Source organism: Oppia nitens, unplaced genomic scaffold (assembly GCF_028296485.1).
Source record: "Oppia nitens isolate AA-2021 unplaced genomic scaffold, nextdenovo-longstitch-racon4-pilon3 scaffold1_pilon_pilon_pilon, whole genome shotgun sequence".
Lineage (NCBI taxonomy): Eukaryota > Metazoa > Arthropoda > Arachnida > Sarcoptiformes > Oppiidae > Oppia > Oppia nitens.
In genome coordinates this window covers 9,761,301-9,773,556 of record NW_026533199.1, presented here as the reverse complement: position 1 = coordinate 9,773,556, position 12,256 = coordinate 9,761,301, and the positions used below count along the sequence as shown (strand labels likewise).

At 30.1% G+C, this 12,256-nt stretch overlaps 3 protein-coding genes and 2 non-coding genes across 5 annotated transcripts; 4 read left to right on the top strand and 1 right to left on the bottom strand.

Moving 5' to 3' along the window:
- Window positions 1–965: 965 nt before the first annotated feature.
- On the top strand, window positions 966–1,071 carry LOC128953067 (U6 spliceosomal RNA). The gene has a single exon (XR_008484459.1). It is a non-coding gene; the product is annotated as a U6 spliceosomal RNA (small nuclear RNA).
- A 238-nt stretch (window positions 1,072–1,309) lies between these two features.
- On the bottom strand, window positions 1,310–1,415 carry LOC128953068 (U6 spliceosomal RNA). The gene has a single exon (XR_008484460.1). It is a non-coding gene; the product is annotated as a U6 spliceosomal RNA (small nuclear RNA).
- A 314-nt stretch (window positions 1,416–1,729) lies between these two features.
- On the top strand, window positions 1,730–2,565 carry LOC128951268 (uncharacterized protein F13E9.13, mitochondrial-like). The gene has a single exon (XM_054296517.1). It carries the CDS (start codon window positions 1,732–1,734, stop codon window positions 2,563–2,565), a length of 834 nt encoding a protein of 277 aa, XP_054152492.1. The 5' UTR covers window positions 1,730–1,731.
- A 1,428-nt stretch (window positions 2,566–3,993) lies between these two features.
- On the top strand, window positions 3,994–5,831 carry LOC128952355 (cathepsin B-like). The gene is made up of 5 exons (XM_054297739.1): window positions 3,994–4,397; window positions 4,446–4,641; window positions 4,753–5,039; window positions 5,136–5,322; window positions 5,404–5,831. Exons 1-5 carry the CDS (start codon window positions 4,245–4,247, stop codon window positions 5,607–5,609), a joined length of 1,029 nt encoding a protein of 342 aa, XP_054153714.1. The 5' UTR covers window positions 3,994–4,244; the 3' UTR covers window positions 5,610–5,831.
- Window positions 5,832–6,697: 866 nt separating this feature from the next.
- Window positions 6,698–11,685, top strand: LOC128952741 (contactin-like). Its single transcript, XM_054298176.1, has 11 exons — window positions 6,698–6,925; window positions 7,181–7,538; window positions 7,632–7,753; window positions 7,830–7,919; window positions 7,983–8,249; window positions 8,327–8,911; window positions 9,001–9,762; window positions 9,832–10,251; window positions 10,319–10,478; window positions 10,568–11,378; window positions 11,474–11,685. Exons 1-11 carry the CDS (start codon window positions 6,865–6,867, stop codon window positions 11,600–11,602), a joined length of 3,765 nt encoding a protein of 1,254 aa, XP_054154151.1. The 5' UTR covers window positions 6,698–6,864; the 3' UTR covers window positions 11,603–11,685.
- Window positions 11,686–12,256: the final 571 nt, after the last annotated feature.

Sequence of the window (12,256 nt, the reverse complement as noted above, 5' to 3'; positions counted from 1 at the left end):
AACCTAATTTATAGCTAAGCAAACTTTGAAAATACAATATTTCTAAACTATTAACTTTATACTCTATTATGATTATTAAGCCATTTATAAAATTGATATAAATTTATACTAATAAAAATAATTATTATGAAATATATACAATCATTATCGATAATACTTTTTATTCTTCAATGATTTTGTTTTAGTTTTGTTTTATTTTTGTCAAACAATTGATTTAATAATTTTTATTTCAATATTTGTATGAATCTGTGGTTTCAATTGATTTGATCTAATTTTAGTTCATTTATTTATTTATTTCTGTTTTTGTATTTATAGTTATAATATCATTAATGTTATTTTTATTTGTCTATTAGACGCATGAAAATAAACATAATATACAACTATTAATATTTTGTATAATATCTGTATTATATATTAATTTAATACAAACTCTACAAAAAACAATATCATAATTTAACATTTAAAAGTTTACGTTGTTTTAGTGTAAAGTTACAATTTAGTTTAAAATTTAGTATAATTTAATTGTATATAAATTTTATAAGAGTTAAAAATTAGTAATATGACTTTTATGTGATATTGATATAAAGTTATTGTAGATTAAAAATAAGTATTAAATTATAATTTTAAAAAAGATATTTATATAAAAATAAATTGTTAAAAATCATATATTATATAAAATAGTTTTATCAAAATATAATAATAATATTATTATTAGTAATATTTAATTAATATTGGTTAGTTATTTTTATTTTCTATATGTATTATTGTATAGTATAAACAGATAAGCAATTATAAACTACTATTAAAGTAAATATAAACTATTAAATGCAAGTATTGATTATATCATATTATATAATTTATATGTTATAAAAAATTTAACTATAAATTGGAACATTACAAACTGTAATAAATAAATTATTATTAATATAAATGCTATATGAGGACAGTTATGTTTAAAACTAACTGTCCCGCGTCGGTGGGACATATACTAAAATTGGAACGATACAGAGAAGATTAGCATGGCCCCGAAGCAAGGATGACACGCAAAATCGTGAAGCGTTCCTAATTTTTATTTTAATTATTTTAAATTAATCTAGGTTATTAATTAATTTTTTTATTTATTTAATATTGGTTAGTTATTTTAGTTTTCGATTGGTATGAGTTACTATTTCAAGTTTTTTTAATAAATATATTTACATTATTTTTTTAAAAGCTTAAATGAATACCAATAGAAAGTAAAATAACTAACCAATATTAAATAAATAAAAAAATTAATTAATAACCTAGATTAATTTAAAATAATTAAAATAAAAATTAGGAACGCTTCACGATTTTGCGTGTCATCCTTGCTTCGGGGCCATGCTAATCTTCTCTGTATCGTTCCAATTTTAGTATATGTCCCATCGACGCGGGACAGTTAGTTTTAAACATAACTGTCCTCATATAGCATTTATATTAATAATAATTAATTTATTACAGTTTGTAATATTCCAATTTATAGTTAAATTTTTTATAACATATAATCAATACTTGCATTTACTAGTTTATATTTACTTTAATAGTAGTTTATAATTGCTTATCTGTTTATACAGTTTATTAAATTACATTTACAGTATTTATGATTTACATTTAGATAAAAACTCTACTTTAGATAAATAATTATTTATATTTTTCTGAAATTACAGATACATTAATAATTTTATTTATTTTAAAAATATTTTTTATTAAATAATGAATCGTTTTGGAGAGATATTTAGAAAATGTCTGAAAAATAAAACATCAATCATAGGTATGGTTCACGTAAGAAGTCTACCCAACTGTCCATTGAGTAGATTAAGTGTTCAGCAATTGGTAGACATTTCGTGCGCTGAAACCGAAATCTACAAGAAATACCAATTGGATGGCATTTGTGTAGAAAACATGTTTGACGTGCCGTACGTCACCCGCCGGGACAGTGGTCCCGAAGTAACAGCTGTTATGACTCGAGTGTGCGCTGAAGTCAAGAAATGTGCGCCCAATTTGCCGATTGGTGTACAGATTTTGGCCGCACTTAATCAGGAAGCCGTGGCCGTAGCAGTTGCTGCTGGTCTGCAGTTTGTACGGTGCGAGTCATTTGTTTTTGGACACATAGCCGACGAAGGCTATATGGACGGGTGTGCCGGCTCACTGCTCCGATATCGGCGACATTTGAACGCCGACCACATACTAGTGTTGACAGACATCAAGAAAAAGCACAGTTCGCATAGCATTACTAGTGATGTCAGTATCGGTGAAACGGCAAAATCGGCTCAATTTTTCCTATCCGATGGCCTTATAATTACTGGTCAAAGTACGGGACATTTTCCGAAACTCGATGAACTCAAAGACATTCAAGAATTAAATTTAGGAATTCCTTTGTTAATCGGTTCCGGTGTTGACGACAATAATGTTGGCGATTGTATTGAACAAGAGGTCAGTGCAGTGATAGTTGGATCACATTTTAAAAAGGATGGCCTTTGGAGTAATGATTTGTGTGAGAATAGGATCTCTAGGTTTATGGATAGAGTACACCAATGCTCTCAATAATTATCATAACTTATAATTAATTATATATTTAATGTATTAAATACTGTGATTATACTATTGTAATATAATATTTAATAAAACAATATTTGTTTAATTTATTATAATTTTTGTTCTCATATTTTAATAAACAATTAAATTCACCTAAAAAATAGTTTTACATTATATAAAATACTAGTTATAATTTATTTTTAAGGTATTATATAATATTATTTACTAAGTTTAAAATTAATGTTTCATTATATAATACTAATATATTATCAAATGTTTAATATATAAATATACAATGTTTTTGCATAAGTGAACAACTGATTAAACATTGATAAATAAAATGGTTAACCAAGGTAACATTAAAAGTAATATATTATAGCACCTAGGTAATGTCTAGTAACATATTACTTAGAAAGCACCGGTTAAACAGCCGATAGTCCGGTTAGTAATTGGAATATGGTGTGTGACTGTGTACAGTGTGTATCCAGGACAATTTTTTTGCTATTATTTTTAACTAATACAAATACTTTTACATTAATATATATAAGATATATTAAAGTAAAATAAGATTTAGTAATTTTTATTTAATGATATCATAAATTGATTAATTATGAAATCTAAAAATTAGAAAAATAATAAGAAAAATTGTCCATGATACACTGTGTTCCAACCTGTTTAACTTAGGTGATCGAACAACAATATATGCTTTCTAAGTGATATGGTTATAGACATTACCTAGGTGTTATTAATAATACCTAATAATAATTAAATTGTTTGTTTCAATATTATTTATTATATAATAACTTATTATATTACTTTTAATGTTACCTTTTAACCATATTATTCATTAATGTTTAATCAGTTGTTCATTTAAAATAACTATTAAATTAGTAATATTGAAATTAAACAGTATATATAATATATACCGTTATACAGTATATTATAGTGAAACATAATATTGAAACAAACAATTTAATTAGTAGATAATATTATATTACATATTATTTTAAATTATAATGTTTTCAATAATTTGAGTGACAAATAAAGTTTAGTTATAAAAAATAATATTTAAAATATATATATATAAAACTGTGTTTAAGTACATGTAAGCATATAAAATTAATATTTCATCAAAATTTTTATTGATAAGTAAGTTATTTATATAAGATTTTATAAAAATTTATGTTTACTTACATAGAAATTAATTATGATAATAAAAATTAAAATTTTCTTTGCTTCCTTAACTTTACACATAAACATTAGTAATCAATAGTGAGATTAAAAATTAAGAGAAAATATGATTATCGAAAATATAATGGAAATATTTATTTAAAAATTAATATAAATAACTTTTATATCATATAAATTATATGTGATAATAAATTTAATGTAAATGACATATTAAGTGAATCTTATTGAATGCGTTTTAAGAAATAATAACTGATATATTTTGACTATTAGTGATGATTATAGGATTCATTAACTTTTTTTGATTGTTAAATAAAGTACCTCTAAAATACTCATTATATAATATTTGTAGACTATCATTAAAAAAATTATTTTATATTTGTTTAACGATACTTAAATAATCTTTTAATTAAATATATATTTTTTGCTATAAAAGGATTCATCACTTGTAGAAACAATTATATATATATATTTTAGTTAGTTATAATTCATCAGAAAAAATAATGTCAAAACTATTAGCTCTATTAGTATTGTCATCAGTTATGGCGATGACAGTACTCGCCGGCACCGGTAGACGATTATCACTTCCCTTAGGCGAAGAAATGTTAACCAATAAGATGGCCGACTATATCAATAGTCTGAACACAACTTGGAAGGTATGAACAAAAATTTGCAAATTTGTTGTAAAAATTATTAAAATTTAGGCTCAAAATAATTTTGCCGGATATTCATTACAATTTATCCGCGGACTGATGGGTGTTCACAAAGAAAACCAGAGATACCGTTTGCCAATCTTAACCCATAATCTTGAAAATATTGAACTTCCCGATGAGTTTGACTCGAGGACACAATGGCCTCACTGTCCATCTATTCGGGAGATTAGAGATCAAGGATCGTGTGGTATGTAATTACTGATTGATTTTTATTATTAGCTCAAAAAATAGAAAAGTTTATTCAATTAACTACATTATGATAATAAATTGTTATAAAATAATTGATTATTTATTTCAGGCTCGTGTTGGGCTTTCGGTGCAGTCGAGGCCATGTCTGACAGGATATGTATTGGAAGTCAAGGAAAAGTCATTGTTGAGGTGTCGGCTGAGGACTTGGTTTCGTGTTGCAGTTCGTGTGGTTTCGGATGTAGCGGTGGTTTTCCTGGTGCTGCCTGGAACTATTGGGTACACACAGGACTGGTATCGGGAGGTCTGTACAATAGTCATAAAGGTTGTCAACCGTATGTGATAGCTGCCTGCGAACATCACACAACTGGCCACTTAAAACCGTGTGGCGATATTTTGGTAAATATTATTTAATTTATCATTTTTTAAATCTCAAATGTTGTATAAAATTTTTATATCATAATAATAATTACTTTTGTGATCTATTAATGATAGCCGACACCAAAATGTTTGCATATCTGCGAAAAGGGCTATAATGTGAGCTATAGTCAGGACAAACACTACGGTCGCAAATCCTACGGTATCTCAAACCACGTCCAACAGATACAGACTGAAATCATGACCAACGGTCCGGTCGAGGCTGACTTTACCGTCTACTCGGACTTTGTGAGCTATAAATCTGGTATTAATTGTTAAATTTGTTGTTGATTTGTAGATCTATTTATGAATAATAGTATATTTTTTAAAAATTGTCATAAAATAGGTGTCTATCAGAGACACAGTTCCGAAGAGTTAGGCGGACACGCCATCCGGATCCTTGGTTGGGGTGTAGAAGATAACGTTCCCTATTGGTTGGCAGCCAACTCATGGAATGAGGACTGGGGTGATAAAGGATACTTCAAAATACTCAGAGGTAAGGATGAGTGTGGTATCGAAAGTGATATCAACGCAGGTCTGCCCAAAGTTTAACATTATTAACACAATGACGACCAACCGTTTCAACAAAAAATAACACATTTATTGTCAATTGATTTAAACAAGTGTTATAAGTCTAACAGTTATCTAATAGTTTTTATAATAATCATTTTATATACTTTTTTTGTAATTCTAAAAACATTAGATATTTTTGTTAAATATTTTATTATGATTATTTTAAATTTATATTTTGTATAATTTCATTAAAACACTATAATAAAATATAATAAAAATGTGCATGATAAAAAATTATAATCATTGGCATTGATTCATTTCTATTCAAAATATTTTTTCTAAAAATCATTAACAGTAATATTTAATTTTAAAAAATATTAATAAATATTAATAAATGGTAACTAAAAATTTCTAATATTGTTAATAAAGTTTATAAACAACTGTATTATAACTTTATAAAAAGTTTTTATATTAAAGATAATGTCTTTGACTAATGTTTTGCTTTTAATAAACTTTTAGTTATTTTCACTAACTTTGTTGTCAACAATTATTTACGATTGTATTAAATGATGAAAAAACTAATAGTGAAGGACAAGTCAAGCCAGTGTTGTTGGGTTGGGCACTGGTAGTAGTCGAGAGGCACAGGTATAGTATGAATGAGCTCATGTATTACTATCGCTAATCTAATCGCACGCATAACTCATGAATAAATTATTCCTTTTTAGATTATTACTATAACATTGGGTTCTATATATAAAAAGGTAACATAAATGGCATTTCAGTTAATTGTTAATATTTTACAGGTAAACGATGTAAATGTGTAATACATGAGACATACCTGTCATTTGAAATATAATAATGTATTATATGTTATATTATGTTATGTTATGAGAGGAACTGTAGTTTTGTTGAACTGTTGTTTTGTTGTTAAATATAAATAAATATAAATATGTTGACTAATGTTATTACAAATCAAATTAGTTCATAAATTTAACTTTTTAGTAATTTGTTCAAAATTGTCCTGGTCAATTTAAATATTTATTGACTTTAATAATTAAATAATAATAAAAGTGTTAATTATTAATATAAGTGACTAAAAAATATATATAATGTAAACATAAAGTGCTTAAAATAGGCGTTGTTTTCATTATATTAATTTTTTTTTAAATAACATTTTTATATATCAATAGTGTTATTAATTACATGATTTTTATTACTATTTTTTATACAATGTTTTCATAAAACTATTTATTTATCAATTATTTGTTGATATAAATCTCAAATCGTCCAAAAAATGTTAAGACATCAATCAAATTATATCTCATTTTTATTAACAATCATTTTTATCGATTATGGTATGCATTGCTAATATATTTTTTAAAAATAAATAATAATTACTAACATTTCATATCTGATATAATTTCATTAAAAAAAACTTTATTATCATCTAATTGATTATTGAAGTAAAGTTTAATTAAAAAAAAACTAAAAGTTTGAGATAAAACTAATAAAAGACACTATCGTTAGATAAAAAAATATATTATTTTATATATACTTTAACTTTTGAATAAAATCTGATCCATGTTTTAATCAAATCTTTAAATATCTAGTGATATGTCAGTCGTGTCCAAAGGGTTGGGAAGAGTTTCAGACGGCGTGCTATAAGTTTACCCGAAATCCGGTCAAAAATGTTATACAAGCGGAGGACACGTGCTTTCTATACAATGCACACCTGATTAGTGTCAACACTCTGGATGAACATCAGTTTGTGACCGCTTGGCTTCGCAACAACGATCCGCTTCATCGGAAATGGTTGACCAGTGGCCGCGACACCAGTAATAACAATTGGAAATGGGATGGAGACCGAAGCGATTTTACACTTATCCATGATATTTGGCTACCGGTAAATGAAAACAGTGTCAACCGATTTGATTGGACACTGAATACCGGCAAACACGCGGCCTATAAGTAAGTCATATATAAAACTCCGCACACGTTGTATAAAACACTGTATAATAATAATTAATGTATGATTTTTATGTCAATTTGAAAAACCTAAAGTTTCTCTGAATCGGCCAATCGGTGGGGTTTGATTCGGGTGCCCGACACTTATGAGTCGCCATACATTTGTGAGATCAAAAAGGAGGACTTAATTCATGCCATGGCCTCTGAAAGAGATATAGGTTTGTATTTTAAGTTATTTTACAGTAAATATAATCTGTTATATAATTTGTTTGATATTACCGTAATATGTCTTAGATTATGGCATAACAACCGTCGATCCGCGTCAGATACCACGCGGGCCTGTCTTCACACAAGAGCCCAAAAACGCTGTCTTTGATTTAAGTGGTTAGTCATAGCAATTGCTTTTTTACTATATCTATTAACTTAAATAATCATTTTATAAAATAGGTCGGAGCCAATTGAACTATATATCTATCAGATGTGTGGCCGACGCTTATCCGACACCAATTTATAAGTGGTATAAAGAGGAATACGTGAACAATAGGCTTACTTCTAAATATATCGACCCACTGTCCGATTTCCGGATCACACAGACTGATGGCATGATTACTATCTATAATCCACAGCAAACTCAAGATCGGGGCAAATATCACTGCACCGCCGAAAACAGTTACGGCATTATTATGAGCCAAACAGTTCAACTCAGCTTCGGATGTAAGCATAATGTCATTGATCACATCAGTTGACCAGTTAATCAAAAAATATCTCAATTACTATATAATAATTTGCAGATATCGGCGAATTCACAAAAAAACGGTCACCAGATTATGGCAAAGAATATTGGGGTAAATCGATATCCTGTGATCCGCCACAACATCACCCGCGAGTCAACTATTACTGGACTCGCAATTCGTTTCCCAATTTTGTCGAAGAAGATCGTCGAGTGTTTGTCTCACACGACGGAAATCTCTATTTTTCTTCACTCGAGAAGATCGACAGAGCGAACTACTCGTGTAACGTACAGTCGGTTATATCCAATACCGGCCGTACCGGTCCATTCTTTCCATTGATTGTCGATCCGGCATCGAGTGGCCAGAAATTGATGTTTCCAAACAATTTTCCAAAAGCCTATCCCGAAGCTCCGTTAGCCGGCGAAGATGTCCGACTTGAATGTATGGCCTATGGATATCCTGTACCATCGTATAACTGGAGTCGTTCGGGTGTCACAAATCGGTTGCCTGAAAGCGCTTATACTACTAATCATAACCGTGTGCTTCTACTACCCAAAGTTCAAGTAGAGGATATCGGTGACTATGTTTGTACTGTTACCAGTGGTCGGGATGTCATCCAAAAGAAAGTCATGTTAAGCATTCAATGTATGTTTTCTTTAAAAAACAATTATATTTAATTAATTAATTATATTACTATAATCACTAATAAATTATTTTATTTGTAAAATATATAGCACTTCCTGTATTTACGATAAAGTTGGGCAACAAAGTCATCGAAAGAGGTACTACTCGACCACTGGTCTGGACGTGTGAGGCATTTGGTATACCAGATGTCTATTATCAGTGGTATAAAAATAGTGACGAACTTAAAGATCGGTCGCTGATGGATAACTCGTTGTCACCCGAAGATAGACAGAGATATATTGTCACACATAATATATTAACAATCGATGGCATAATACCGGACAGGGATGAAGGCATGTATCAGTGCCGGGCCTGTAATCAATTGGGATGTGCATTTTCTAGTGGACAGTTGCGTATCATATCGATGGCACCGTCGTTTCGAAAGCATCCACTCGATATCGAGACGTACGCCTCGGAAGGCGGAAACGCGACAATTCCGTGCGTTCCCGAAGCCATACCGTTTCCGACGTTTGAGTGGGAAAAAGATGGCACACGAGTGGGCGGTCCTGTCGGCAGAGTTAGGATTATGTCCAATGGTTTTCTTTCCATAAATCCCGTCCAGGTATCAGATGAAGGACTCTATACTTGTATTGCTCGCAACGATTTGGGTTTTGATAGATCTCAGGGCTATCTTCGTGTCTTCAGTCGTCCGCGAATATATGATGGACCAGCTGTTGCTTACGAAAGACGGGTCAACGAGACTCTGGAGATGCCGTGCTCTGCATTTACCGATTCGGCTCTCGATGTGGCCTATGTTTGGCGACATAATGGTCTGAGAATTAATTTTACTAAAACACCGCAATTTTCTGAAGGTATTTATTTATTTGAATATTTTTATGAATAAAATATTATTAACAAATAATTACAAAACAATTTTTTAGGAACATTTCCGGGATTTCTTCGTCTTAATAATATAACCCTATCGGAGGCCGGAGACTACTTGTGCGAAGTAAAGACATCGGTTGGCAAAAATATTGCTAAAACAATACTACAAGTATCAGGTCCGCCGAGTGCACCGGGAGCTGTTTTGGCCGAGGATCTGACGGCAACTTCGGCCAAAATTCACTGGAGTGATGGATCAGAAAACAGTCGCCGGATATGGGGTTATATGATAGAGGGTCGCACTAATCATAATCAAAATTGGTTGCCAATAATTAATGTGTCCGACTATCAGAACCAATATTATACTAATAAAGAAAACGGAAGAAAAGTCACTCACGTTAGAGATGTCCTCTCGCCGTGGAGTTCATATGAATTCAGAGTTTCATCAATCAATGACATAGGAGTTGGTCCGCCATCCGGTTAGAAACCATATTATTAGTAATTTTTTACTTTAATTTATTTAAATTGATGAAATTGTCTACTTAGATCCCAGTCCCCAATACAATACCGATAAATCAGTACCTTTTAAAGCACCGGCCAATGTTGGAGGCGGGGGCGGTAAAGCAGGAACATTGACAATAACATGGGATCCATTGCCACCGCAAGACTGGAATGCACCAGAAATTTGGTATCAAATTTATTACAGGTATGTCTTCTAAACTGTATTTTTATTATTTATGTTAATTTTTTTTTTAATTACTATTAATTTAAATCAATAAATTTTAATTTATATAGAGCTCAAGATCTTCGTGACAACGATCCGTTTATCTCCAAAAACCTGTCGACATTGGGAAACACCAATATGTATGCCGTCAATGTCGGCGAAGACAACTATTTTAAGCCGTATTCAGTGCGTGTTCAGGCCATGAACTCCATGGGTCCGGGACGAGTGATCAGCGATCCCGTTACCGTTTACTCTGCCGAAAGTATGCCACACGTGGCGCCCAATCAGGTGTACGCTGTGGCCTACAATTCAACTTCGCTGAACATTTCATGGGCTCCGCTGGAGATGACACGGGAGATGATCAGAGGTCGTCTTATCGGTCACCGAATCAAGTACTGGCCGAGCGATAATTGCCAAGCGATACGAGCTGACCAAGAGCAGAACTCATTGACATTGTTGAACCGTGGACTCGATCCGTGGGGTCTTATTGTCGCTCTGATTCCCGACACAAAGTATTGCATATCTGTCATGGCTTACAACGACGCCGGAAGTGGACCCGAAAGTGAAGCATTTCTGGCCCGTACTTACAAAGCAGCGCCACAGAGACAGCCGACCAGTGTTAACATTACAGCTACCGATTCGCATTCAGTTATGGTCACCTGGAGAGGTATTACCACTTTGACCAATGCCGAGGAACCTATTATAGGCTATAAAGTGAGATACTGGGAGACAGATCAACCAATTTCATCGGCCAAAGAGGTGTATAAATATCTAGACGGCGGAGAACTTAAAGCTATTATTTCGGATCTCATACCGGGAAAGGTGTATAAACTAAGAGTACTGGCGTTTAGTAGCGGCGGTGACGGAAAAATGAGTACTCAGGTATGGTTTCAAACACAGCTTATTATTATTTTAGTTTAAAATTTTGGTATAATTTTTATAATAATTTTTTTTATAAATAAATTTTATTAATTCAGTGGGAATTTAAAGTCGGCGAAGGAGTTCCATCTCGACTCACATCCTCATCATTAAAATTGACATCAATTCCAAATACATTGCAATTAACGTTAATTTTGTTAATATTATCTAATTTTAACATAATTTAGTTTTTAATCAATTTATAAAAATAGCACATTATTTTTTAAAAATATGATAAATATTGAAAAATATGATTTATTTGTAACAATACATGCAATTTGAGAATCTATTTATATATATATACTCTATATTACAGAATCTCAAAGAATTAACTGCCTTTTGACTGAATTATTCTTTTTTATATATAAACAAAATCAATAATAATTTGTATATATTTTAATATACACTAAATATTGTATATAAATAACAATATATTATAACATTAAAAACACATTAAGAAGTCTTATAGAGAATCTTAATTTTGTTTTATCTTAGAGTTTCAATTGAGTGCCTAATAATTAAATAATAAATAAGTTATTTAAATCAAAAAAAATATTTCATAAAATTCCATGACATTTATTTGTTTGCTTTTCGACTAAATTGTTATATTTATATATAAAATTAATGTATTGGATAAACTTAGTTTTCACTACTAATATTAATTTAATTGTTACTAATTTGTGCATAAATAATTGGTTAATACAGTATCTATGTTTACAAATTATTATATATTATACAATATAAATCTATATATTATATAATTTCTATCTAATTGTTGCTCAAATAACATATAATGATAAAAGCTTATTCTTATTATGTTATAATTTTAACAATTAATTTAT

Coding starts and splice junctions, on each gene's coding strand:
- LOC128951268 (XM_054296517.1), top strand. CDS start 1,732: ATGAATCGTTTTGGAGAGATATTTAGAAAATGTCTGAAAAATAAAACA.
- LOC128952355 (XM_054297739.1), top strand. CDS start 4,245: ATGTCAAAACTATTAGCTCTATTAGTATTGTCATCAGTTATGGCGATG. Junction 4,642..4,752: donor TAGAGATCAAGGATCGTGTG/GTATGTAATTAC, acceptor TATTTATTTCAG/GCTCGTGTTGGGCTTTCGGT. Junction 5,040..5,135: donor AACCGTGTGGCGATATTTTG/GTAAATATTATT, acceptor TATTAATGATAG/CCGACACCAAAATGTTTGCA.
- LOC128952741 (XM_054298176.1), top strand. CDS start 6,865: ATGTTAAGACATCAATCAAATTATATCTCATTTTTATTAACAATCATT. Junction 7,539..7,631: donor GGCAAACACGCGGCCTATAA/GTAAGTCATATA, acceptor AAAAACCTAAAG/TTTCTCTGAATCGGCCAATC. Junction 11,379..11,473: donor ACGGAAAAATGAGTACTCAG/GTATGGTTTCAA, acceptor TTATTAATTCAG/TGGGAATTTAAAGTCGGCGA.